The sequence below is a fragment of the Arachis stenosperma genome, chromosome 10 (assembly GCF_014773155.1).
Source record: "Arachis stenosperma cultivar V10309 chromosome 10, arast.V10309.gnm1.PFL2, whole genome shotgun sequence".
Taxonomy (NCBI): domain Eukaryota; kingdom Viridiplantae; phylum Streptophyta; class Magnoliopsida; order Fabales; family Fabaceae; genus Arachis; species Arachis stenosperma.
The window spans coordinates 7,724,152-7,749,847 of record NC_080386.1 but is presented as its reverse complement, the minus strand read 5'-3'; the positions used below and the strand labels follow the sequence as shown (position 1 = coordinate 7,749,847).

Genomic DNA, 25,696 nt, shown 5'->3' with positions numbered 1-25,696 from the left:
ATATGCTTCATTCAAACTTTCTAAATCAGACAACAAATCATTCACCACATTAGGGGTCTGAGCATGAATGAAAATGATTGGTATTTGTTTTTCTGACTATTCACTCAGGGGGACTTCAAAATTTTGAATATAAACAAAAATGCAAAAGAAAGTGTCAACATATAGGGATATAAGGAAGAGATACTAATAATCAAGTTTAATGACATGTCATACCTTATTAGTTTTGGGGTTAGGTGTAGGCTTATCAGATGTGGCAGAGATCAGATCTTCGGTGTTAGGCACAATCAGTGAAGTGGTAGGAGCCGAGGTGACCTAAAGCAAGAAGTGAAATGAGGACGAAGGTAACTAATGAGATAAAAAAAATTAGCATGAGAGACATCATCATCATTTAAGTTCCTTAAGCTAATGTTATTTTTAATATGGAGGATGTGAGAATATATGAAAATACCTGAGAAACAAGTTTACCACTGAGGCTAAGGACATCAACAACATTATCTTCCGAAGAGGAGTTACTCACTGTTTTATCACTAGACGAGTTACTCTCGTTTTCCTCTTCATTATTTTGAGAGACTACCGGTCTGTCGAGGTTGCCATCAGATGTATTTGATGTGTCATCCTTATCATCACTATTTGAAGATGTTGACACTGCAATTGGTTCAAGTCTTCTTTTTACCCGGCGGCTTGAGTAATTAAAATTGAGTTTCTTTTTTTCTACAAGTATACCAGAAGTCTTTTTCAAAGGAGGATTGGTAACAAGTGAGGTAGTTTTTTCCTCTGTAACAAAAAATATATAATAATAATAAAATAATTAAAACAGGTGCCATTGTGATATTCTTAGAAGGCATTATGCATGAAGAAAATAATATTAATAACAATAACACAGAGAAGAGCATAATTTTTTGAATCTAATGGAAAAATAATTTAGTTATAATTACCTTTTTTGATGATTGATACTTTTCTCACTTGTTGCATTACAAGAGTAGTGGTCATCCTTTGATAACAGGTACTAAAAGTGGCCTTAATGGAAGAGTAATAGGTTTTCCACCAAGAGAAGAATGAATATGTGGTCAACTGACAAGGTTTAAAAGCGAATAGGTGAAATTTATTTCTCCGCGAAGCATTGTCCTTCTAAAAGTTCAATAGATCTTCTAGTGAAGTGGCTTTGATATGCAAAGATTGAGACTCTTGAAGACGGTAAGGAGAGGAATGGCTTGAGCTAACCCAAACTATCTAGAAACGGCATTTGGCATGTAAACTATTGTTCTTAGGTCATCTTCACCTAGGAACCAGCAAAAGGTAGTTAGGGAGTCAAGAATTGTGACCAAATAGTGATACTTTCCTTTTGTGATATCTTAGATAGAGTAAGAGATCGCGTCAACCATTTCGGACCAGTTTGACAATTAGCAAAAGGAGTTAAAATTGATATTATGGTCTTTCTCTGGCAAGTAATAGAAAGCACAAAAGAAGTATTTCATTTTATCATTTGAGGCCATCAACTTGTCAGGAAAAACTAAGTAGAGCAAATGGTGTCTTGCAATCACAGAATCTGTAGGACTTTTTTGGGTCAAATGTGATTGTAGCTCAGACTAAAAAATGGCACACAGCCACAATTGAAAAACCAAACGGGACCGTCAACATTAGTGATTCTCCTTTTCTCCCTCATAAGGTCTGTGATCCAATTCAGAGCGAGATATTTTTGAGCCAGAAACATTTGGCTAAACGCAACTTTCTACCATCGGCTAACATAATAGCCAATGGGAGATAAGTGACTTCAACTTGAATATTCTAGGCACAGAAAATAACGCCGCTCAACCAATAGAGAAGAAAGGCTATGTGCTCATTATCAAAAACAGGTTCTTTATCTTGATCTTTGTTATTGAGAATGAAGCTCTGGTAGGTGGTGGAAAATATTTCAATGGCATACTTAACTCCTGTGGTCGACTTGGTAGTAGTTAAAATTTTCTTTCCCAATGGAGGTAGGCCAGTTATAGCAGCTACATCCAGAAGGGTAGGCGTAATCATACGGTATGGGGTGCAAAAAGTATGATAAGTCTCATCGCAGAAATATAATGTACCTCCCATTAATCCTGAATTGACAGTGTAAGAGTTTTTACTAAGCTGAATTAAATCATATATTCCAATTTCTTTTCACAGGGTCATTTTCTCAGTTTCAACCCTATCTAACTAAGTACAGTAACCTCCAATGTTGGTCTTTGGGAATTTCTGAATAGCCTGTTGTTGGAGTCGAAATATCTAATGGGAATAAAGTCTTGAAAAGCAACAGATTTTCTTTGAGAGTGACCAAGAAAAAAGAATTTTTGATCTTGCTTGCGACTTTGGGAGAGATAATAGGGCCGATGAAAACTGAGTCTACACCGTCAATGGTAAAAGGGAGTAGCACCTGAGATTTCCATATTTTTTATTTTGAGGCCTCTAATTTAGGAGTAAAATCTTTGCCATTTTTAACAACTGGCTTATCACAAATGACCACTTTAGATTAATAAAGAAGACTTGTTGACGGATGGTGGTTTGAGGTTGCCATAAGAGTACAACTTGAAAAATCTAAGTATTGGGTGTCAAAGTTATCAATAATCAACAAACAATCTATAAAGGTAGAAAGTAATGCATAAGAAATGAATAAAAGTTGAGCTTATATGGGTTTAATTTGGTTTAAGCAGTAAGCAAGGACTTCACATGGAACAAAACTTAATACTGGTTGCCGATTTATTTAGAATTTTATCACAAATTCACAATAAGACCAAAAAGAAGAGATGCCTCTCTAAAATTTAGAACATCCTAATATTTTTCCAATTCAAAAGGACTAAGATAAAGAGCATTTGAATTCCAGCACACATGAACATGCCCAAAAAAATAATATGCAATTTTTGGTTCATAAAATTTAATACAGTGGAGCATGCATGAAGTGTGAAGAATAGAGAACATATTGAATAAGATCATAGTTAAAAAAAATTCATCTATAATTATAAATATCAGCAATTTACCAAATAACATAATTAGCTCATAAAGTCATATTGATCAAATTAAGAGAACGAACATAAAAGAAAAGATGAAAAAAAGTAACATAGTAGAATTGAAGAATAAGGGTTCAATAGGCAAATCTTAATTTGAGTCGAAGAATGTAAAAAAAAAAGAAGAATACTCTTTAGAGCAAGATTCTAGTACTCATAAATAACACAAGAGATATTATTCACACCATTTTTGAGAATTAGGGTTCCTCTAAATCAATAATGAAAAAGAGAAAGATAAAAATAGAGTTAGCAATTAAATCTTACTTGAAATATCAGAAGATCTAGGTATACTTGAACCCTTGTGAATGGAAGTAGCCCACTTTAATAGATGAAATTTGGAAGAATGGGAGGCACAGAGTTAAAAAAGAAGCTTCTACGTGTTTAAACACTAACGTATTCTCTCTCACACAAGTATTATAAGACAATAGGATACTGAGCTATTTTATTTTTGTTTAGTCAAAATAAAAATAAATAAATAAAAATAACCAAAAAAGGGAGAGTACGACACTGAAGTACTCCTATTCACATTCTAAGTTAACATTTTAAAATAAGATAGTTGTCAATACGTATTTTTATTATTTATACATATATTTAAAATATATATATATAATAAAATAATAAAAAATATATATATAAAATAAAAAATATATATATAATAAAAAAATAAAAGTAATAAATTTAAATAAACAAATAAATATATGTTTACATATACTTCTTGTATTGTTATAAGCAACAAGGTATTTTCACTTTCAATTACTATACAACTTCAAGTAAAAAATATTAGAGGACATTATGTTAGACAAAAATATAATTTTTATAAGAAAATAATAAAAAAAATAATTAGTCATATAGTGATATTTTTGTATATAATATCTATATTTATTTTAATTAAAATTAAGTCATTTGATAGTTTGGTTATTTTTTTGGATTTTTTGAATTGATATCAAGCAAGGAGTATGGAAACATATGTAATTTAAATTCTTTAGAAATGATGTACAAAGGGTGATTGTCAGTTGGTATTAGGTTAATCTATATATAGCGCTTTAGAAACACATTGTAGGTACTGGCAGAACCAGAAATTTCATAAGAGTGCCAATTAAATATAAAATATAACAAAAAATTAACAAAATATGATTTGTAGCATATATATATCAAAGGAGTAATTATATTATATAAAAGTCAATGTTCAACTACATACTTTAAGATTTTGGTATTTTTAAATTTGCTCGACGATGCTTCATGGAACTAAAATTATCAATTATCATCTCTAAAGTGAATTTTGAAGCACTCTCCTTTTTAATATATACAATCATATAATCTGCTAAAAATTCATCTTCCATCTTGTTTCGAAGCCTTGTTTTAATAATCTTCATAGTTGAAAAGGCCCGTTCAGTTGTTGTTGTCACAGGAAGAGTCAAAACAAGACGAATTAATCTATCAATTAAAGGATATATATATGATTTTTTTGTCTCTATCAATTTTTGACACAATTCAGCAATAGTAGACAAATTCTGAAAATCTGAAACTTTAACCACATCAAGTTCATAATGTTGTAACTCATAATCCAATTGAATCTTTTCGTGCTCAGAAAAATCTAAAGAATAGAAATTCTTTGCAAGATTGTATATGTTGCAAACACTGAATAACTTGAAAGCATCTTTAGGATCCAAAGATGTACTTAATATGAGGAGCTCGGTTGCTTGCTCATTAAATCTACCATTTATCTCTTTCAATTAAAAATCTATCACGCTAGTAAAAATGTCAACATGGTAGTGGTGTTCAACAGTGACAACATCCTTTTTACGATGAGATCGAATTAGGTCACTAAAAGAAGCACTCATATCAGGTATCTGAATAGCATGATCATTGTAAAAAGAACTAACTTTTTCCAAAAGTGCTCCCCAATTACTATCCCTTAACTGTTGAATCAATGACTTTGTACTAGAAACCAGATGCATAGCATTCAAAATGTTTTGAGATTTTTGTTGCAATGCTTGACAAAGTTTATCAGTGATTCTCATTATTTCTTTCATCATATGCAAAATGAAAACAAAATCAAATGATAATAAAGATTTAAGAGCATAAGTATCATTACCACGTTGAGAATATGTAGATCCATTAGTAGCCAAATCTTCCAGAACTGAAGTTGTTGCTCCAAACATACGTAAAAGGCTACAAATTGAGTTGAAGTGAGAGATCCATCTGGTATCTCCTGATCTTTTTAATGTGCCAATTTGATTAGCTCCCCTTCCTGTTTCAATTTGATTAGTTGCAACTAAATGAGAAATTTCAGTTGCATAAGCAGATCGTAATTCATCATTGCATTTGCAAGAAGAGCACACAACATTGATAATATTACTCAAACTTTGGAAAAAAGCATGAACATCAACAACTTCTTTAGCCGCAGCAACAAGAGCTAGCTGTAATTGATGAGCAAATCAATGAACATAATATGCATAATGACATTCTTGAATAATTAAAACTTGTAACCCTTTCCACTCTCCACGCATATTACTAGCCCCGTCATACCCTTGACCTCGAACATTTTGAATGTTGAGATTGTGATGAGATAATGCAGAATAAATCTCTTGTTTTAGAGTAGCAAAAATAGTATCTTTGACATGAACAACATCTATTAGCCTTTTTTTGACAAATACATGCTTATCAACAAATCTAACAACAAGTGTCATTTGTTCTCTTTTAGATTCATCTCTAGATTCATCAACAATCAAATAAAATTTTGCATTACCAATTTCATTGCGAATTTTATTTTACACCTTTCTAGCAAAAACATGTAGAATTTTCTTTTGAATAGAAGGTGATGTGTATATTGCATTTTGAGGAGCATTCTCCAAGACAACTGCATCTACTTCTTTATTTTAAGAAACTAATAATTTTAACATTTCAAGAAAATTTTCTTGATTCTGAGACTCATGACTCTCGTCATATCCCCTAAAAGCACAAGCTTAAAACGTTAACCATCTGACCGTATCAATAGAGGCTTTAAGACGCAATCTATTGCTTAAAACTTATTGTGATCTTTGCTTAGCCAATACTTTGTCAATGTGGTATAATTGGTTAAGCAAATCTTTACAAGACTTAACAGCAATATTATGAGGAGAATTAAGAGATTTACCCACATGAGATAAAAATGCACAATCCTTTCCATTATTCACTTTTTTCCAATTGCGAAATCCTCCTGATGTGAATGGACTTGATTTTCTAGAAAATAAATATCATGGAAGACAAAATGCAGCATCTACTTCTGGCGAATATTCTAGTCAAGAAAAATTCTTAAACCAATAAGCTTTGAAACGACGAGGATGACTTTCAAGACCAGAAAGAGGGTACTCATCCATAATAAATTGATATGGTCCAAACTTTATATATGCTCTACGGATTTCATCTTGTTGATTGATAGGATAATTTCAAATTTGCGGACGCTTTCCGGGATCACGCATCAATGTATCAATATTAACTTGATCTATTTCGGTCCTTGTTATTTTAGAAGCAAGGGGTTAGATATCTTGCTCAACAAGTTGTGTCACAGGTTGTATCTTAGGTTGTTCAATAATATTTTGAACATTACTCAAAAAATCTGAAGCTGAATTTTGTTCATCATATATTCTCTCTTTTCTCTTGAAAAATGAGTGAATTATTTTCATCTTTAACATTTTTAACTTAACTTGAACTATCTAACAAAAAAAAAATAAAAATAATTGCATATATATTATTTTTTTAAAAAAAAATATTAAACCTATTGAGCAATAACAAATAACTTTAGAAACACAAATATATAATAACCAAAGATAAAGTTATTGATTTACCTGATTATTTTTTGTTCCAAGTCTCACCCAAAAATAACTCTATTGAGTTTTACTCTCACTTTAATCTTTAAACACTGTCCATTATCAAAAATAAATTAATTATTTTAAATAAATAATGTAAATAATACTTGACATTGTTATTAACTTAAAAAAAATGAAATATACCTTTTTGAGTCTTTATTGTACATTCAATAGTTAATATTTCGCTGTTCACCTCAAATCTTCAATGGTTTTTCTTCATATATCTTGTTTTAGTATGAAAAAAATTAGAATGAGAAGAGTAGAAGACCAAAAGTCTGCACAAATGGGAGCCACTAAAAGAGAGAAAGTGTGAGCTGATGTCTCTCATAGTTTGAAGAAAAATGTTTGAAAGATGTAGTAGTACTACTTTAATTAATAATATGAGCTACTGTCTATTCGGCTAGTATAATAAAATTATTTTTATTAATTATTAGAATGGTCTATTTGTTAATAAGAGCAACAATAATCCAAATATTCAATACATAATGCAATTTTTAGTTTAATTTACAAAATTCATAAATCTATATTTTTTTCTAATATTATATATAAAAAATATTTAATATTATTAATTATTACTATTTACTAATTTTTTTTGAAAAATTTTGGGGGAGACCATGGCCACCTTAGGCCCCTCGTCAATCCGCCTCTGATTATAAGGAATTCAGTTCTTTTGGAAAATACTTAGAAATCTAAAACACTCTCAGTCCCTTGGTATCACAGGATAAAATTGGGAATTTTAAGTAATTTTTTTGAACTCAAACACTTGTAATTTGCTTTCTTCGATTTCTATTAATAAAATTTCTCTACTTTTACGTATTCTTCTCTTTTACGTTTGTGTTTCTTTCTTCCTCTTCTCTTTAATTTCTTATTTGTTTTAATTTTTGTAATTTACTTTACCTCCAACACCTAGCATTTATGTATTTATTTGTTACTTTCATTTCTTTTAATTTTATTTAATGTTATAATTGCGATATTGAGATACCCATATTTTCTTTTAAACATAAATAAAATTTGGGTAAAACACTTAGATATGACTTTCATTGTACCTATTATTAAGCATACATATCATCATGTACAAAATTATAACGAATTTAGCCGGACAGTTAGCAACGGTTGCAAAGCTTGATGCCATGATATTCATACAATAGGAAATAATATGCATTTAAATATCACTCGATAATTTTAAGAATTTTACCCTTATTATTTAAGGGTTAAGCTCGTAAGGTCTATAACTTGTATTAATTTTTTTATGGATTTATTAGTGAACACGAGTTGACAGTAAAATGTTCTCCAATCCAATAGAAAAGTTCTCCACTGCTCTTAGAGGGAGATGGACTTCCACGATAAAAACCACAATGACTTCGTCTCCTTCTCCAAATACGATGGCTTTTTTATTAAAATAAATACAGAAAAAATTTTTTAAATACACATGGATAAAAATCTTTTTTAAAATGTGCAGCACCAAATCATGAGAAGCACTCACGAATTGAAAATAGCTTCTATCTCAATGCTGGCACCCACGAAATAGTGGTAAGAATTCATCTTGTGTATGAGCTTCTCAGGTATGGCGAACGCGAATTCGGCTAGAGGTGGTACCCACGAAATGGAGGCAGAGGAAATAGGGGTGAGTACGGGTCGATTTGATTCAGGTTTAAGGTAAAATTAGAATCGAACCGATCAAAATATAATTGGTTTGGTTTGGTTCGAATTTGTATTTTGTTGTGTATGTACCCAAATCAAACCAAACCGATTAAAAACGGATTGGTTCGGTTCGGGTAATTGGGTATCCGATGACTTTGAAATTCATAAAAAATCAAATTTTTATCTTAAAAATTCAACAAGTACAATAAACATGTAACATTAATATAAATAATCTAAACATGTTAAACACCAGTACATTAAAAACTAAACTCATTAAAATCCAAACATATTAATGGTAAATAATCTCACTAAAAGCCACTAAAAAGTCATATATATTTTTATTTTTTTATTTAATTAATATATGATCAGGTTCACGGGTTGGTTTGGATTCTGCATCCCTAGAACCGATACCCAAATCAATCACTAACAAAGGCCATTGGTTTAGTTCGGGTTGAACCCGATTACCCATTGGTTCCAGAACCAATTTAATTGGTTCGGTTCAGGTTCGGATAGGTAATCGGGTACCCGCTACCCGTGCTCACCCCTAAGAGGAAAAACTCAAGGGTCAGACGCGAATTGGACCCAATTCATTGGTATCAAACACGAAATACAGCAACTAAGTTGTAATCATCTAAAAGTATTGGCTCTCCATCACCATTGTCACGTAATAATTCATCTGCTAAAAATATTGACCCTCCACCACCATTTTAAAATAATGTTCCATCTGAACCACCTACTGCATATATTCTTTCCAGTTTTTTTTTTTTATCATTTTATCACTATATTTTTATTATTAAATTTGTATGTAACATTGTGTGGTATGAAATCTCAGTTTTAATTTTATTTTTTTCACATGTGATTTTATTTTTATATAGTTTGCTATTATTTTTATAGTTAGTTATAGTAAGTTTTTGACCCCAATAAAAGAAGAGAGAGCTCTAATAAGAGTAAAAATAAAAAATAAAAACAACAACAAAAATATATATTGACACATATTTTATATTTATTTTTTATTTTCACCTATCATATCAAACACAATAAAACAGCAAATACTAACTACACAATAATTTCTTTGGCATTGCCATCAAGATTATTGTGAATTAAAATTTTATTATTATTCACCCCTTACAAGAACATCGTTTTCTAATTATATTACGTAGGAAGAACCAATTGCCTAAAAAATGAAACTAATAAGAGAACAAATAAAGAATCAATTGTCTAAACGATTGTAATCCCAACCACGCACTTAATTAATTAAATTATGTAATCTTTGACCCATTGAATATGCTAAAGTTTAATTAAGTTAGTTAAACCACCATTTTAATAATTTGAAAAGTTCGTTTGTCAAAGATTGATCGTTTCTTTGTCGTAAGATTTTTGGCTCTTTAAGAATTAATTTTGTTTGATTAGTACATCTAAAATGGGGAATCATTTTTTTACAAGCTATTTTTTTCTATTTAAAATACCGATTTTAATACGAGGAAACTCATTTCGTGTGTGTTAGAATTGTAATGATCTAATTCGTATGTGCTGCTATTGACATATTCATTTTGTGGATGCCATCTATGAAATGTTCCATTTCGTAGACGTTAACGTTAAAATAGAGACTATTTTTAATTCGTAGATACTTTTCATAATTTGATGCTGTGCCTTTCAAAAAAGATTTTGATTAATGTCTATTTAGAAAAATAATTTTTTTTGTATTTATTTCAATAGAAAAAGTCTAAATATGATCCTCTCATTTGGATTCACAATTTAAGTTTATTTTTTCCTCTCAATTTATGACTTTTTTGTTAGTTCATTATAAATAGGTGTTTGTGAATATTTATGGTAAATGTGTTGGGTTCTTGTTTTTTATTGGTTTATTATTATTATTTGAGGATATTATTTTTTTATTTATCAGAGAGAATAATTTAAAAAGAGAGAATGATAATAATAATAATAATAAAAAAAAGTAATTTAAACTTTTGAAATAATTTTATCGTATAGAATTAATTTTTTATAAATATAATTTTAATTTTATTATTTTATAAATAAATTTGTCCGGCAATAAAAATGATAGTTTAATCATAAAAAATGCTATTAATTTTATCTAATTTTATAAGTACACAAGTAAATGTCTATTTTTTAGGGTGAAAATTCAGTTGCAGTCGACTTTACATGAAGTTGATAATTAAGAATTGTTAGATAATTTAAATAATTTGACTAAATTTTCATCTAATGACTTTTAACTATCAACTTCACATGAAGTTAACTGCACACGAGTTTTTACCATTTTCGAGTTGCAAACATTCGCGTTAAGACAGGGATCTCGGTCTCGGTCACATTCATCGATCCAATGTTAGCGACGCGCCTTCGCTAATTTGAACCCACCTAGTCACCTACTCTCCAAAAACTGCTACGTGTCACGACATATGAGCGCGTTCCAACGTGACAATGATCCGCGCGTAGGGAAAAGATACCCCAAGCGTGTCCCTGAAATATGAATTCCATTCCTTCCCTCTCCCTCCTTCCTCATCATACTTCACTGTTAGTTCAAATTTCAAAATCCACTCCTTACTCTTCCCTTCTCTCTCTCACACACTCTCTTGCTTCCTTCCTTATCAATTTACACTCTATTTTTTTTCTAAATAATTAGAAAAAATAGAGAAAAGGAACGTTATAATTACTGGTTCTTCTGAATGATATGCGGCTGGTTAGGTCTGATTCTGAGGTTCGTGTTCCGATCCTTCTACCGCGCCACCATGGGTAGCTTCTTTTCTTGCTTTAGAGGCCGTGACAACCGTCACCTTCCCACTACTGCCACCACCGCCACCACCGCAGCGCTTTCTCGTCAGTCCAAAACCAACGTAACCAGTCCTAACTTTTTTTTTAATTAAAAAAAAACTTATTTTTGTCTTCTATATTGTTAATTGTTATGAATGTATTGGAATTTGTTTGAGCAATATCTTATTGTTGTTGGAGGATTTGCAAATTGTTGAAAATTGTTGACATACTTAAGCTGAAATTTGAATGATTAATTTGTCAGAGTTGTTTGGTAAAGCTGTTTGATTTTCTATGAATTTTGTTGTTGGGTGTGCTATGCATATTAGCATTTTTGTTCTTTTTTTTTATCGGATAAGATACTTTAGAAAAAAGGTTAGCGAGTGTTCAGATATTAATCAGTTTTAATGCTGGGTTAATACTTGTAGCAGGTTAAATGAGTCAAAATGATCAAGGGATCAAGTTGACTAATGTTTTTTATTCATAGGAACTATTTGGACTCGTTAACACCGGACCAAAGTAAGCGTTAACTCTTTTAATTTTGCTTTTAATCAAGGTTCTAATTTTGTTGTGTGTAAACCAGGATGCTGTGGTCTCTCGAAATCGGCTGTCTACTTTGTTTCTCTCTGAAGGTAACTAATTCTTTTGTTTCTGTTTTTTAATGATACTTTTATGGCTTTTAGTTATTCTATTTTGTTGCATTGATGTTTACCATTATGAACATATGGCCTCTTATTTCAATGTGTACTCTGCTCTTAATTTTTTGAAAAGTGAGAGAAGAATCTGCTTGCAATGAGGGGAAGAGTTTTGGTACAGGATCTCAGATTCATGAGAAGGGACATAAGGATGAGGTGTGCATTTTTGTTGTTTTTATTATTCTAAATGCAATGGTTGTTCTATGACAGTTCTTAGTTCTTACATTAGCAGTATGGATTATGGAATAAGGAATATATATATTGGCATGTAGTTTATTTTTCATACGATAGGAAATGCTTCAAGATAAGTCGCTGAAGCTGTTAGCTGGTGTATGCTTTTTCTTTCTAATAAGCTTGCAATTAGAGTTATTTCTAGTTTCTGGACAATGGAGAGCATGTTTCATAGATGAAATGATTAGTGAAAAACTAAATGTGGGAAACAACTAGTAGCAGTTAGTCTCATATTTGAAAAACAATTGACAATAGCCACAATTAGGACTTCAAGCTTGCTGCTGCTTCTTTTTTTTTTTTTTAATAAAAAAGAATAAATTAAAAACGAAAATTGATTGTAGTCTCTGTTTACAGGGGGAGGAACTTAGATTCCAGAACTCTTGGAATCTATCGTTGTTGACTCGTAGTTTAGCAGGGTAACCTGTATAGTTTGAGATCACCATAAATGGTGGTATCATAACTGAATAGGCCTCGCTCACTCCAAAAGCTAGCTCAAGAAGTGGGGGATGTTCCTCATTTATAAACATTCTAGAGAAGTATCCTTGACAGATGTAGGACTTGCAATAGTGGCACATATGAAAATGGTCTTTCAAGATAACGACCTCTATCACATTTGAGCCTTTTGTCATTTCTAATTCTAGCAACTGCAATTTCTATGAAGTGTTTAGTATTTTAAGATATAATTAATGGAAAGAACTGCAATATTGTTAGAAATCCAACCCCAAACCTTTCTCAATTATAGATTCTCTGATGTTAATGTTTTTCTACTTTTTCTTTTAGGGGATAAATTTTTCTACAATAGCACGTAAGCTAGTTCATTGCATACTTATCACATTTGTCGTGATAGTCAAGTATATGCAGTCTTGGGCATAGAAACATTGGTAGTATCAACTCTCAAGAAGGAGGTCATCTATTACCTAAGTGGTGAAAAAAAAATTGATAGATTTCTCACTAAATTCACTTTTGAATCTTCCAAATTCATATATTTTTAAGTTTCTTCTTTTATAATGATTGAAGTTTGTGTTCTCATTACTACTTGTATAAAATTTTGAAAAACACTGAGAACGCTATTTAATTTTTGGCTCTCTCTTAAGATTGGTGCTTGTAGATAAAATATTTTTCGTATAATTACATGAACCCTTTTTCGACAGGCCATGTTTCTCAAAGCATCTGAGAAGCTGAAAGTATCACCTTCCTGTGGCAAAGATTCTGAGCCTTCAAGGTTTCATTCTTGGCGTCCCAACACGTCAGCTGATAAAGTTCGGCTAGATAATCAACCATTCAACCCCCCAACTCCCAAGAAATGTTCTGAAGATTGGGGGAAAAGAACAGATTCTTTAGAACAAACAGCAAGCAGGTTGTTCATCTATTTATATTTTGAATTTTTTTATGCTCACGTCTTATAGTGAATGTGGAATAACCACATTTTTGTCTATTTCATAGGAGATTGATATTCCGTTTGTTAATCTTGAGAACAGAAGGAGCTTACTTTACATTTACTATGTAGTAAAGGATTTTCTCTGAATGTCGAAATTATACATTTGATTTCCAAAATTAAGAGTGTATTTGGATAAAGAATTTAAAAAGAGAGAATGCATTTTTTAAGAGCATTTTAAATCCTTTAATTAGAAATTATTTGTTTTGATATTAATAAAATGAATTTTACAAATCACAAGCACTTTTATGGGGTCTTTTGTTTAGTTCACAACAAAGAATTTAGAATACCCCATAAGATAGGGAATTTCTCCAATTAGCTTCCTTGTTTTCTTCTTTTAAAACTTGATTGATAGTAAAAAGGAAATAATTTGCTCTCAAATTTGGCAATATATATATATATATATATAGGATTTCATCTTTTCTTCTTGTGCGTATATATGAGATATTTGAAAATGGTGAATCTTATGATAACTATGAATATGCTGGCTATGACAACACTTAAAAAGTATAGTTTAAATTAAGATCATACTTTTATATTAACTGGTAACATTTTTAATTTAATCACACTGTTTTATTTTTATTTTTTAAATTTAAAAGCTTGAAGGTTTTCAACAAAGGTGTTGCCAAAATTACATGTAATTGAATTATGGCAATTTAGTTACATATCATTTTAAATTCTTCAAAATTTTAGAATGCTCTATTGAAAACACACACCAAGATTTTTCTCGAAAGTTAATTTCCTTTCTTTTGCAGCTGTATCTCCAATACACAAAATACTAGACGTGATTCTCTTCATGCTTCAGGTATGACTAAGAAAACAACTTCTTGAATGTGAAACAAGTCTGTACATTTTGAATGTGAAACTGAATCAACCTATGATACATTTGATTGTGGTGTATGGCATATGATGAAAATAGAACCCCCAAATAAGGAGGGTGAATATAAATTATCACCTTATCCCATCCCTTTGAAGCTACCTGATGAAATGCAAACACCAGGAACTGTCTTTGAGACAGCTCAGTCGCAATTTCGGTATCCCAAGCAGGCAGAGAATGAAAAATCAAAGAAAGTCTTGAATGAAAATGAATCAAAGGCGGAAGAAAGCTTGTCTTCATGGCTGAAGCCGGCGTCAGTAATTCTAGAGGAGAGAAACAAGAGAATGGAAATGGCGAATAGTCATATTCGCAAAGCTCCATCTGATAGGCCTATCATTGGAATGGTTGCTGCGCATTGGAACGAAGACGAGGAATCTCATTCTCCTCCTCCTAAGTGGTGGGATGGTAATGGGATACCAAACTCAACCAATAAGTACAAGGAAGTATGATTTATATTATCAACATTTTTTTCTTTTTCCTATTTGAGTTTTAAAGCTTGATATTGCTCCTGATTTTTCACATTTCAGGATCAGAAAGTAAACTGGCATGCAATGCCATTTGAAGAAAGGTTGGAGAAGGCGTTGTCTGAAGAGAGTTCCATATCTCAAAGGTATGCTTATTCAGTTAGTTATGCTAACGTCAAAGTGTTTTCTTATGTAGTTGAATAGTTGATTATAATGTTATTTGGATTTGCAGGAAGGATTTTTGTGGAAAACCAATTGCTTTTAATGAGAATGAAGAAAATGACACAGCAGTGTCTCAGTTTCAGTCATCACCGCATCCCCAATCCGTTGTGTCATTCTAATCATTTAGGATTTTTGTGGAAAACTAATTGCTTTTAATGGAAACTGAATATACCTGGTTCAACAGGTTGATTGGTTGGATCAAGCAATTGGTTATACAAATTTTTATAGTAACATGAAATTGTCAAGCAGTGTGCCTCCTCTGCTTGCATTGTACATAAGTCATGAGAATTATTGCGTTATATAATGGAAATTTGGAATTTGCTAATGGTGGCATAGAAATCAAATTTATTAAAATACTAATAGATGTTTAATCAAACAAAGAAATTTAAGAAATCTAAAATTAATAAAATAACGTAACTTTGTAAAAATAGAATACAAAAATATTAGAAAATAAATTTACAATTGATCACAAATAAATAACAAAAAATAAAGTTTTAAAATTATTTTGGATTAATCAACACTCTTAAATAGAAATGGATCTTTTCAATTTCTTTTTTTTTTAAATTATTTGTTTAAGTATGACTTTTCACCTTACATTCTTTAAGTGGGATTAAAAAAAAACATGTGAGAGATCACATTTTATTAAACAATTGAGGGAAAAAAGTTGAGAGGATGGACTCTCCTTGAATTTTTGCATTAAACTTTATTAGTCAAATTCAAATTAGCTTAATAATATATATACATCTTATAGGATTGTTTCACTTGATTTTTGTTAATCTCAACAGGATGTCAACAAGATTTCAATTAGGAGAGTAGATACGACTCCTAATGAACTCGACTGGATAATTACTTAGTATTTGTATTGAAATAAAATGTGTCGAAATACTTGTGACAAATTTTAGTAAATAAAAGCGTAATCGTAATAAATGACGTACAAGAAAATAAAGTTTAAAATGGAAAGGAGGTAAAACTTGGAAATAAAAAACTTGAAGGAAAAAAAATTAAAATAAAATAACGTAATGATATGAAAGTAAAACAAGTGGAAAGTGGAAAAACAAACGAGAACTTTAAATAAAAAAGCAAATAAAATTGAAGTTTAAAAAAAATTAAAATACTTGAAAAAAAAGGAAAAACAATAAAATAAATTAAAAATAAAAAAATAAAAGAAATAAATAAAATTATTTTTATATTTATATTTTATAAAAAACCTATTGCTCAGTTAGCACAATCATTAATTAATCAATCATGCATTTTTAATTTATGTGACAATTTTGGAATATCAAAATTCACTATGTTTAACCAAGAAAAAACAAATTAATATAACTTGTTGTTTAAAAAAAAGTTTAAGATGATACAAATTAGCGTCAAACATTATAAATATCAGTTTGTTTTTTTTTTTTTTTTACTTACATTACCGTATACATTTATTAAATCGTAAGTTCGTAACATTATATACTTATACTAAGTTAATATATGGTAGACAAAAATATATTCGATGTTTGTAAAAAACATATAAATATTAGTTGCACCATACAAATTGAATTCAATGATTTAACTAAAAATTAGTTAAATAGTATTGATGATGCAAATTATTTGTGTAAAAAATATTGCTTTTCTAAAATTATATAACTCAAGAAATTTATAAAATTATAATAAAAACATTATAAATTAATTAAAATCATATATAACTTTTTAATTGAATAATTACTGCTAGAATTGTAAAATTGTGCAATAATAAATATTCTTTATAAGTGTTTCTTAATATATTAAATGATATAGTTTAATAAATAAAAGACTAATTATTTATAGTTATATTTTAAGTTATTATACAAAAGAAATAAAAGAATGATATAAATCCTTGTTTTCAACTATGAAGTCTTAAATTTTTATCACTAAGCTATGTTAATTATATTTTAATATCTTTTATATAAATAAATTATAAATAATAGTTATATTTTAATATCTTTAAACAAATATTTTTATACAAATTATATAATCCTAAAATTTACTTTTAATTGATACCAATAAATATTTTTAAATTGAAGATTAGTCTATCAATAAATCATATAAATTCTATTAATCTTTTCTTAAAATTCGAATAAAAAGACAGTTGTAAATAGTTATTGATATTCACGTACAAATATCTACTAAAACTTAAAAGAGAGCAAAAATTAAAGTATGCTCTGGTATTAATCACTCTAAGCCTAAAAGAAATCACATTGGTTTTTTCGAAAATTTTAGTCTTTGTTAAAGGTTATTAACCTTAGTTCAAACTTGATGTATAATATATATGGGATTGGACCCTTCTAAGATCGTTTAGTCCCTTGAGGAAAAAAAAAAAAAAGAATTAATTTATACCATTAAATTATTTGAAGTTATGATTTTATTAGATTAAAATATTTATATAAAATAATTAAAAGGGGTTAAAAAGAGAGTTTTCACTTTTCTCATATAATACAACATCCATACATATGAATTGACATAAAGTAAATCTTATTTGTTAATGAATTAGTTATTGATATACACAAGATTTATCGTAAAATTAATAAATTTAAAATTGATATATCTTTTTTAATTAATTAATGAAGCACAAAAGAAAAATAAAAAAATAAGAAATAATCAAGAAAAAATACAATAGAGTACAATTGAGTACTCATGAATTTAAACATGTCAACTTGTTTTTAAAATCGTATACGTTACAAGTTTAATGAAATTAAGTAATAGTGTCAACAATATTTAAATACATAGTAAAAAATTATAATTTAAAAAAATGGAAACATAATTTATTATTGACGATCAAAAACACTGGAACATAGAAGACAAAATTAAAAAAATTAGAACATATATAACAATCATGAAAATTTTTAGTATAAAATTATATTGTTTTATAATTTAAAAAATAATATATATATATATTTTATCTCTCTTTCATATTTATTTATTTTTATTAGAAAAATAATTAATAATAAATAAAAAATAATGATCTTTTATAATATAAAAGATTATGTAAAAAAAATTTTAATCCATTATATCATAAATATATCAATACACGTATTCAAAACATTTATGATATTTCAATTAGTAGAAGAATTAATTTTAATTTTTTTATCTAAATAAATAAACTAATATGTAATTTAATTACAAAAAGAATATATATATATATATATATATATAACAAAATTTATTTTTTAGTTAATACTTTACCAACATTCACCTATAATTTATTTTGACTTCTTATATGTTGGATCAGTATCACTCTGAAAAGAAGGTAGAAAAAATAGTATTGGTACATAGAATGATAAAAAACAACGAAGACAATGAACATAAAAGAATCTTAGTTTGATAAGTTGCATAATACATTAAAATGGTGATGGTGCAGCATTCCAACTTCCTTGGCAGTTTGTTGGAGTCGGCTGTTACAAGTCATTGCTCCCTATTTGGTCGTGCTGTCCATGCACAAATTCTCAAGACACACCACACCCCTCTCCCTTCCTTCCTTTGCAACCATCTAGTCAACATGTATTCCAAACTCGACCATCTTATCTCTGCCCAACACGTTCTCTCTCTCACCAACACTCGCACCGTCGTCACTTGGACTTCTCTCATTTCCGGCTGCGTTCAGAATGCCCGTTTTGTCTCTGCCCTCCACCACTTCTCTAACATGCGCCGTGAGTGCATTCGCCCCAACGACTTCACTTTTCCGTGCGTCTTTAAGGCTTTGTCTTCGCTGCAGATGCCTGTTACCGGGAAACAGGTTCACGCCCTTGCGTTAAAGGATGGCATGATTTATGACGTCTTTGTTGGGTGCAGTGCCTTCGATATGTACAGTAAAACTGGCCTCTTAATTGATGCTCGCAAGATGTTCGATGAAATGCCTGACAAAAATTTGGCCACATGGAATGCTTATATTTCCAATGCAGTGCTTGATGGAAAGTTCTTGGATGCGATAGGTGCATTTAAGGAGTTACTTTGCCTGAACGGAGAGCCGAATTCGATCACATTCTGTGCATTTCTTAATGCGTGTTCTGACATGTCAAGTTTGGAGCTCGGGCGTCAGTTGCATGCTTTTGTAATTCGTGGTGGATACAGGGAGGATGTTTCTGTTTCGAATGGGCTTGTTGATTTCTATGGAAAGTGTGGGGATATCATGTCTGCTGAAATGGTTTTTAGCAGGATTGGGCGGAAAAATGTTGTTTCTTGGTGTTCTATGCTTGCTGCTCTTGTGAAAAACCATGAGGAAGAGAGGGCTTGTATGGTCTTCATGAGAGCTAGGGAAGAAGGTGTTGAACCAACGGATTTTATGATATCAAGTGTGATTAGTGCTTGTGCTGAGCTTGGAGGGCTTGAATTGGGCAGGACAGTACATGCACTCTCTGTCAAAGCATGCGTCGAGGAGAATATATTTGTTGGGAGTACACTTGTTGACATGTATGGAAAATGTGGAAGCATCGAAAATGCAGAGCAAGTCTTTGGTGAAATGCCTTTGAGGAACTTGGTAACTTGGAATGCACTGATTGGTGGATATGCGCACCAAGGTGATGTAGACATGGCTTTGCATCTATTTGAGGAGATGACATTGGGTAACTGTGGTATAACACCAAGTTATGTGACACTAGTTTCTATATTATCAGCTTGTAGTAGAGCTGGGGCAGTGGAGAGAGGGATGCAGATATTTGAGTCCATGAGAGTAAACTATGGAATTGAACCAGGCTCTGAGCATTATGCGTGTGTTGTGGACCTTTTAGGGAGATCTGGTTTTGTTGAGCGCGCATATGAACTTATAAAAAGAATGCCAATTCATCCCACTATTTCAGTCTGGGGGGCTCTACTTGGGGCTTGTAGGATGCATGGAAAAACAAAGTTAGGAAAAATTGCAGCAGAGAAATTATTTGAACTTGATCCTGATGATTCTGGCAACCATGTAATACTATCTAACATGCTTGCATCTGCTGGCAGGTAATTGTTTAAAACCATTTTGGCAAGCCTTCCTTCCTTTGATCACTATATTGAATAAGTTTTAGTGGAAAATTAATAATTTCACTTCCAATTGATTTAACATTACAATTGCATAATGCAGATGGGAAGATGCTTCTCTTATCAGGAAGGAAATGAAAGAGATAGGTATTAAAAAAAATGTTGGCTATAGTTGGATTGCTGTCAAGAACAAAATTCATGTTTTTCAAGCAAAGGATAATTTTCATGAAAAGAACCCTGAAATTCAGGCAATGCTAGATAAGTTGAAAGGAGAGATGAAAAAAGCTGGATATGTTCCTGACACCAATTTATCGCTCTTTGACTTAGAAGAAGAAGAAAAGGCTTCAGAAGTTTGGTATCACAGTGAAAAGATTGCTCTTGCTTTTGGCCTCATAGTCCTGCCTCTTGGAATTCCCATACGAATTACAAAAAATCTTAGGATTTGTGGAGATTGCCATAGTGCCATTAAGTTCATCTCAGGAATTGTTGGTAGAGAAATTATTGTGCGAGACAATAATCGTTTCCATCGGTTTAAAGATGGTTGGTGCTCTTGTAAAGACTACTGGTGATGGTTTTTATACTGTGCCAATAAAATATACTAATTGAAAATATAGAAAATAAGGAGAAAAATGAAACTTAAGCACATAGGAGTGCTAATTATAAAAGTGAAAAAAATAAATTTGATCGGTTTAACTTTGCATAAATATATAATATTAAAATAAAATATAAATTCATATAATTTTCATTAAATAATTATGTAATTTTTTTAATAACTCAATTCTAATTATTTATGTATAGTTATGTGACTATTAACCTTATTTTTATACAAGTTCATCTCTTAATTAATCGAGACATTGATAGTTGATTTATTTTGTTAGATGGAGTACATTTTTGGAAAATTTTTTTGTCATGGTAACCTTTTAGGATTTATTCTATTAAAAAATTAATTTTTTTAAAAGCCAAATGGTAATTTATTATCTCTGTAGGGTTTTTCACCTGTATAAATTATTTAAAAAACAATTTTACTCAAAATCATTAAAGGATTAGAAATATAAAATTTTAGATGAAGTTAAAAAAAAACATGTACAATATACATATATATTAGAAATATCTACATGTACTAAAAAAAAGATATATATTATTATGTAAAAAGTTTTACTTTTTACTTTTACATGCGAATAATTATATAAAAGAATAAATATAATAAAATAATAGTTTAATTATTCGGTTGGTCTTTATAGTTTTGTGAAATTTTTAATTGGGTCTCTGTATTTTTTTCTTTTAATTGAGTTCTTCTACCAAATTTTTTTTAATTAGGTCCCTACACTTTTATTTTCTTTTATTTAAGTCCCTGCACCCATAGTTGTCAGAATCGAACCGGTAATCGACTCAGTCAGGTTACTGGGTCACAGGATTCGGTTGACCCGGTACTATATAAATAAAAAATAAAAATAGTCAAAAGTTTAAAATTAAAATTTAAAATACATATTTTCACTAATATTTTAAGAATATCAAGCTATTCTAAAATAATATGGAACAGGAATAATAAGTATTTTGTTATTTTTACTCTATCATAAATATTTTTATTTTATTTTTATATTAAAATAACTATTATTTTCAAATTTCAATAATTTATTAATTAGTTTTTTTTTTCAAAGATAGTAGGTTATATTTCATTAATTATTAAAAAATGAAATACAAAGATGTCCAAAAGCAGGACAGTATAATAAAAGGTGGGGATTTCCCAAAAACACTACACTGAAGGTATTCATCCAACGGTGCTGGTCGAAAAACGAAGAAAAATCTTAAAGAAGAAAGAATGATAAATCAAATTGAATGCAACTAAGAGCTTGCCTCATGGAGATGACGACCTAAATTGGGAGTTCTTTGGATTTCAAGGAGCAACTTGACAGAGCTTGCTAGAATGGTAGACGGCATAAAAGTAGAACATTAAAAAATCAACTGGTTGCGAGCTTTCCAATGATGGCAAGCAATTGAGGATTACGGTCAACATTCTTCAACGGGTTAAGTATCTCTGTTGATGCAGTCCATCATGTCCAAAAGTCGTTAGAACTCTGAGGGGAAAGACAGTTACGAAGATAACTCTGAGACCATACGTCTTTAATTCTAGAGCAATTGATCAAACAATGAGTGACTGGTTTCGTTGCTTCATGACAGCAAGGGCATATTGGTGATATAGATGGGATGCGGTGATGAATCTGAGCAAGCACCGAAAGTTGGCCATGGAGAGCTTTCCAGATAAATAGCTTAATTTTGTGAGGCAAGTTCAACTTCCATAGATCAATCCACGGCTTTTTCTGCTGCATATAATTAGGGCAAAGCTCCAAAGGCAGATGGTAAAATAAATAGCCAATTCTGTAACCTGAGGCTGTATCATATTGCTTGGATTTGTTCAAATCCCATTGCAATTTGTCCCTACTCTGCTGAATTTTAACTGACAAAATTCTGTTTGCAATGTCTTGGAGAAATAATTCTTGAATGAGATTCTGATTCCAATTCCTATCTTCAGTAATTAGATCTTTAACTCTTGGAACCAACTCAGAAATAGCCTGTCTATTTGGTATGTCAGAAATCATTAAAGGATACGGAGGAGGCAGCCAAGGATCCTCAAAGGTTCGGATATTCTCACCAGTATCCACAGTCCAATTAAGACCTTTTTCAACAATCTTTTGACCTTCCAGTATGCTCCTCTATCCCCAAGAAGGTAAGACTCCAATTTCTGCCGTTATAGCATTATCATTGCTAAAGTATTTACCTCTTAAGATTTTGGATAATAAGGAAGTAGGCTGTGTTACAAGTCGCCAAAACTGTTTGCCTAAAAGCGCCAAATTTTGGATTCTGAGATCTTTAAATCCAAGGCCTCCTTCTTTTCGTGGGTGAGTCATAGTGTCCCAGTTAATCCAAGCCATCTGCCTTTCAGAACCTTTTTGTCTCCACCAGAACTGAGAAAGTAGAGAGTGAATTTTTGAAATTAAACCATCAGGCAACTTGAAGCAAGACAATGTATAAATAGGAATAGCTTCTCCCACTGCCTTAAGCAATACGTGTCTACCACCTGACAAAAGAAGATTACGCTTCCACCCTTGGATTCTTTTTCGAACCTTTTCTTTGATCATACTAAAAGAAGCCTTTTTCGATTTAGAGACTGTAGAAGGCAAACCAAGGTATTTATCCTACGCTCCAATATGATTAATATTCATAGAGTTAGCTAGTAGTGTATGAGTAGTGGAGGGAGTATTGTGGCTAAAGAATACAGCAGATTTATTAAGATTTATCCTCTGGCCACTGATGCTTTCATAAGAATTCAATAAATGCAGGATATTTGAACATGCTTCAGGATTAGCCTTACAGAATAAGATGGAATCATCACCAAGCAGGAAGTGGTTGACCTTGGGACATCGCCTATGTATCTGAAGACCCTGAATTAGTCTGTTTTGTTCTGTCTTGTGTAGCAAGAAGGAGAGACCTTTTGCACAAAAAAGAAAAAGATAGGGGTATAGAGGATCTCCTTGTCGAATACCTCTATTTGGTTTGAAGAAACCATAAGGTTGTCCTTCCACAATAACAGAATAAGAAACAGTTGTCACTAATTCTTGAATCCACATGATCCACCGGGAGTCAAAACTAAACTTCTCCAATATAAACCAAAGAAAGTGTCATTCCACCCTATCATATGCCTTATTCATATCTAATTTTAGTGTCATTTTATTTTCGAGTCCCCTTTTTTGTTCTTCAAGTAATGCATACACTCATGAGCAATTAGGATATTATCAGAGATTAATCTGCCTTTAATAAAAGTACTCTGCGTAGGGCTAATTAGTCTATTCATCATACCCTGAAGCTTATGTATAAATACTTTGGAGATAATCTTGTAAAAGACTAAAGATAGGCTTATTGGTCTTACTTGAGTCATATCTTTAGCATCAGAAATCTTGGGAATAAGACAGATCTGAGTGTGGTTAAAATCCTTCAAGATTCTGCCCCCAGAAAAGAAGCTCTTAACTACTCGAAACACATCACCACTAAGTATGTTCCAGAAGCTTTGAAAAAATTGTGCTGTCATACCATCATCTCCTGGAGCACTTTGAGGATGAATGCTAAATGTTGCACGTTTCACTTCCTCCATAGTCACTGGTCTTTGAAGCCTACGGTTCATGTGAGCTGTAACCTTAGGTTCAAAATCAGTAAACAGAGGTTTAGGGTTCTCATGACAAGTGGAGGAAAAGATGTCCTTGAAATAAGATTCAGCCACAGAAGCAATACTAGCATTGGAAGTAGCCACTTCACCATCACTGCCAGTTAGTTGCCAAATTCTATTCCTTAGGGTTCAATTTCTAAATTTCTGATGGAAAAAAGCTGTATTCTGATCATTAGATTTGAGCCATTTGACTCTAGACTTATCTTTCCAATAAGATTCTTCATTTTTCAATGCTTTTTCAAGTTTGTCTTCTATTTCTGAAATGATGTCGCCTCCATGAATTCCTGCTAAACGAAGTTCCTCTAATTCCGACTGTAGTAAATCAATCTCCACCTTCGAATTAGATCTGTGTTCTTGCTGCCATCTGACAATCTTATGCCGACAACGCTTTATTTTTTGAGCTAGGATATACATGGCTGAACCATCAATCTGTTCATGCCAAACCTCTCTAACAATTTGCCTTATTTCATCATTGGAACACCATCTTTCTTGGAATTTGAATCGGCGTTTAGATCTCTCAGTTCTCAGATTAGAGTCTAAGAGAAGAGGCGCGTGATCCGAGCCTGATTCTGACAGTCTAAGAACCGTTGCATTGGGATAGAGTTGCTGCCAATCAACTCCTACCAGGAATCGGTCCAATCTTTCCTGTATCAACTCATTACCCCCTCCGTCTATTTGAACAAGTGAATGGTCTTTCGACCATACCAATATCAATCAGGAAATTATCATCAATAAAGCTGTTAAAGGTTTCAATAGAAGAAGGAGATTTAGCACCCCCACCTTTTTTCTCCAATTGATTAGAAATGGCATTAAAATCCCCCATTAACACAACCTTACCATCGAACTGTTGGGTGACTGAAGTTAATTCAGCAAATTGAGCCATTCTATGTTGATCATTTGAACTGATATAAACACCTAGAATACCATAGGGATCATTAGAACCAGCTGTCAGAACTGATGCCGCAATGAAGAATCTGCCATGCTGTAAAATCTGAACAGTGCAACCATCCCTCCATGCCATTGCCAAACCCCCTGATAATCCATCCGGATCCACAATAAACCATTCCTTGAAACCACAAGATCTTAGTTTTTCTTCAACTTGTCGAGATTGATTTTTTGTTTCACAGATAAAACCAACCTCGGGGGAGTAGAATTTGCAAATCCCTTTAAGATTGTGGATTGTCAGGGGTCTCCCCAAACCCCGACAATTCCACGAGAACAGTTTCATATTTCTTTGGGTGCCACTTGAAGCCTGGAACCCTCCACCGTTATAGCAATTATATGAGGGTTTTGAGTCT

General features: G+C 31.3%; 3 protein-coding genes across 4 annotated transcripts; 2 read left to right on the top strand and 1 right to left on the bottom strand.

Moving 5' to 3' along the window:
* Nucleotides 1-4,762: 4,762 nt before the first annotated feature.
* LOC130956683 (uncharacterized) lies at nt 4,763-5,719 on the bottom strand. Its single transcript, XM_057883697.1, has 2 exons — nt 5,513-5,719; nt 4,763-5,449 (listed from the first exon to the last, which is right to left on the bottom strand). Exons 1-2 carry the CDS (start codon nt 5,717-5,719, stop codon nt 4,763-4,765), a joined length of 894 nt encoding a protein of 297 aa, XP_057739680.1.
* A 5,333-nt stretch (nt 5,720-11,052) lies between these two features.
* LOC130956246 (protein JASON-like) lies at nt 11,053-15,506 on the top strand. Of its 2 annotated transcripts, none has more exons than XM_057883294.1 (8): nt 11,053-11,367; nt 11,865-11,913; nt 12,053-12,132; nt 13,359-13,564; nt 14,398-14,447; nt 14,643-14,962; nt 15,047-15,129; nt 15,216-15,506. In XM_057883294.1, the coding sequence occupies exons 1-8, from the start codon at nt 11,200-11,202 to the stop codon at nt 15,322-15,324; spliced, it is 1,065 nt and encodes a 354-aa protein (XP_057739277.1). In that variant the 5' UTR covers nt 11,053-11,199; the 3' UTR covers nt 15,325-15,506. The 2 variants fall into 2 exon arrangements, with proteins under 2 accessions (XP_057739277.1, XP_057739276.1); XM_057883293.1 differs by having other exon boundaries at nt 14,562-14,962.
* Nucleotides 15,507-18,493: 2,987 nt separating this feature from the next.
* Nucleotides 18,494-20,748, top strand: LOC130957900 (pentatricopeptide repeat-containing protein At4g14850-like). Its single transcript, XM_057884742.1, has 2 exons — nt 18,494-20,161; nt 20,283-20,748. The coding sequence occupies exons 1-2, from the start codon at nt 18,570-18,572 to the stop codon at nt 20,746-20,748; spliced, it is 2,058 nt and encodes a 685-aa protein (XP_057740725.1). The 5' UTR covers nt 18,494-18,569.
* The last annotated feature ends 4,948 nt before the right edge of the window (nt 20,749-25,696 follow it).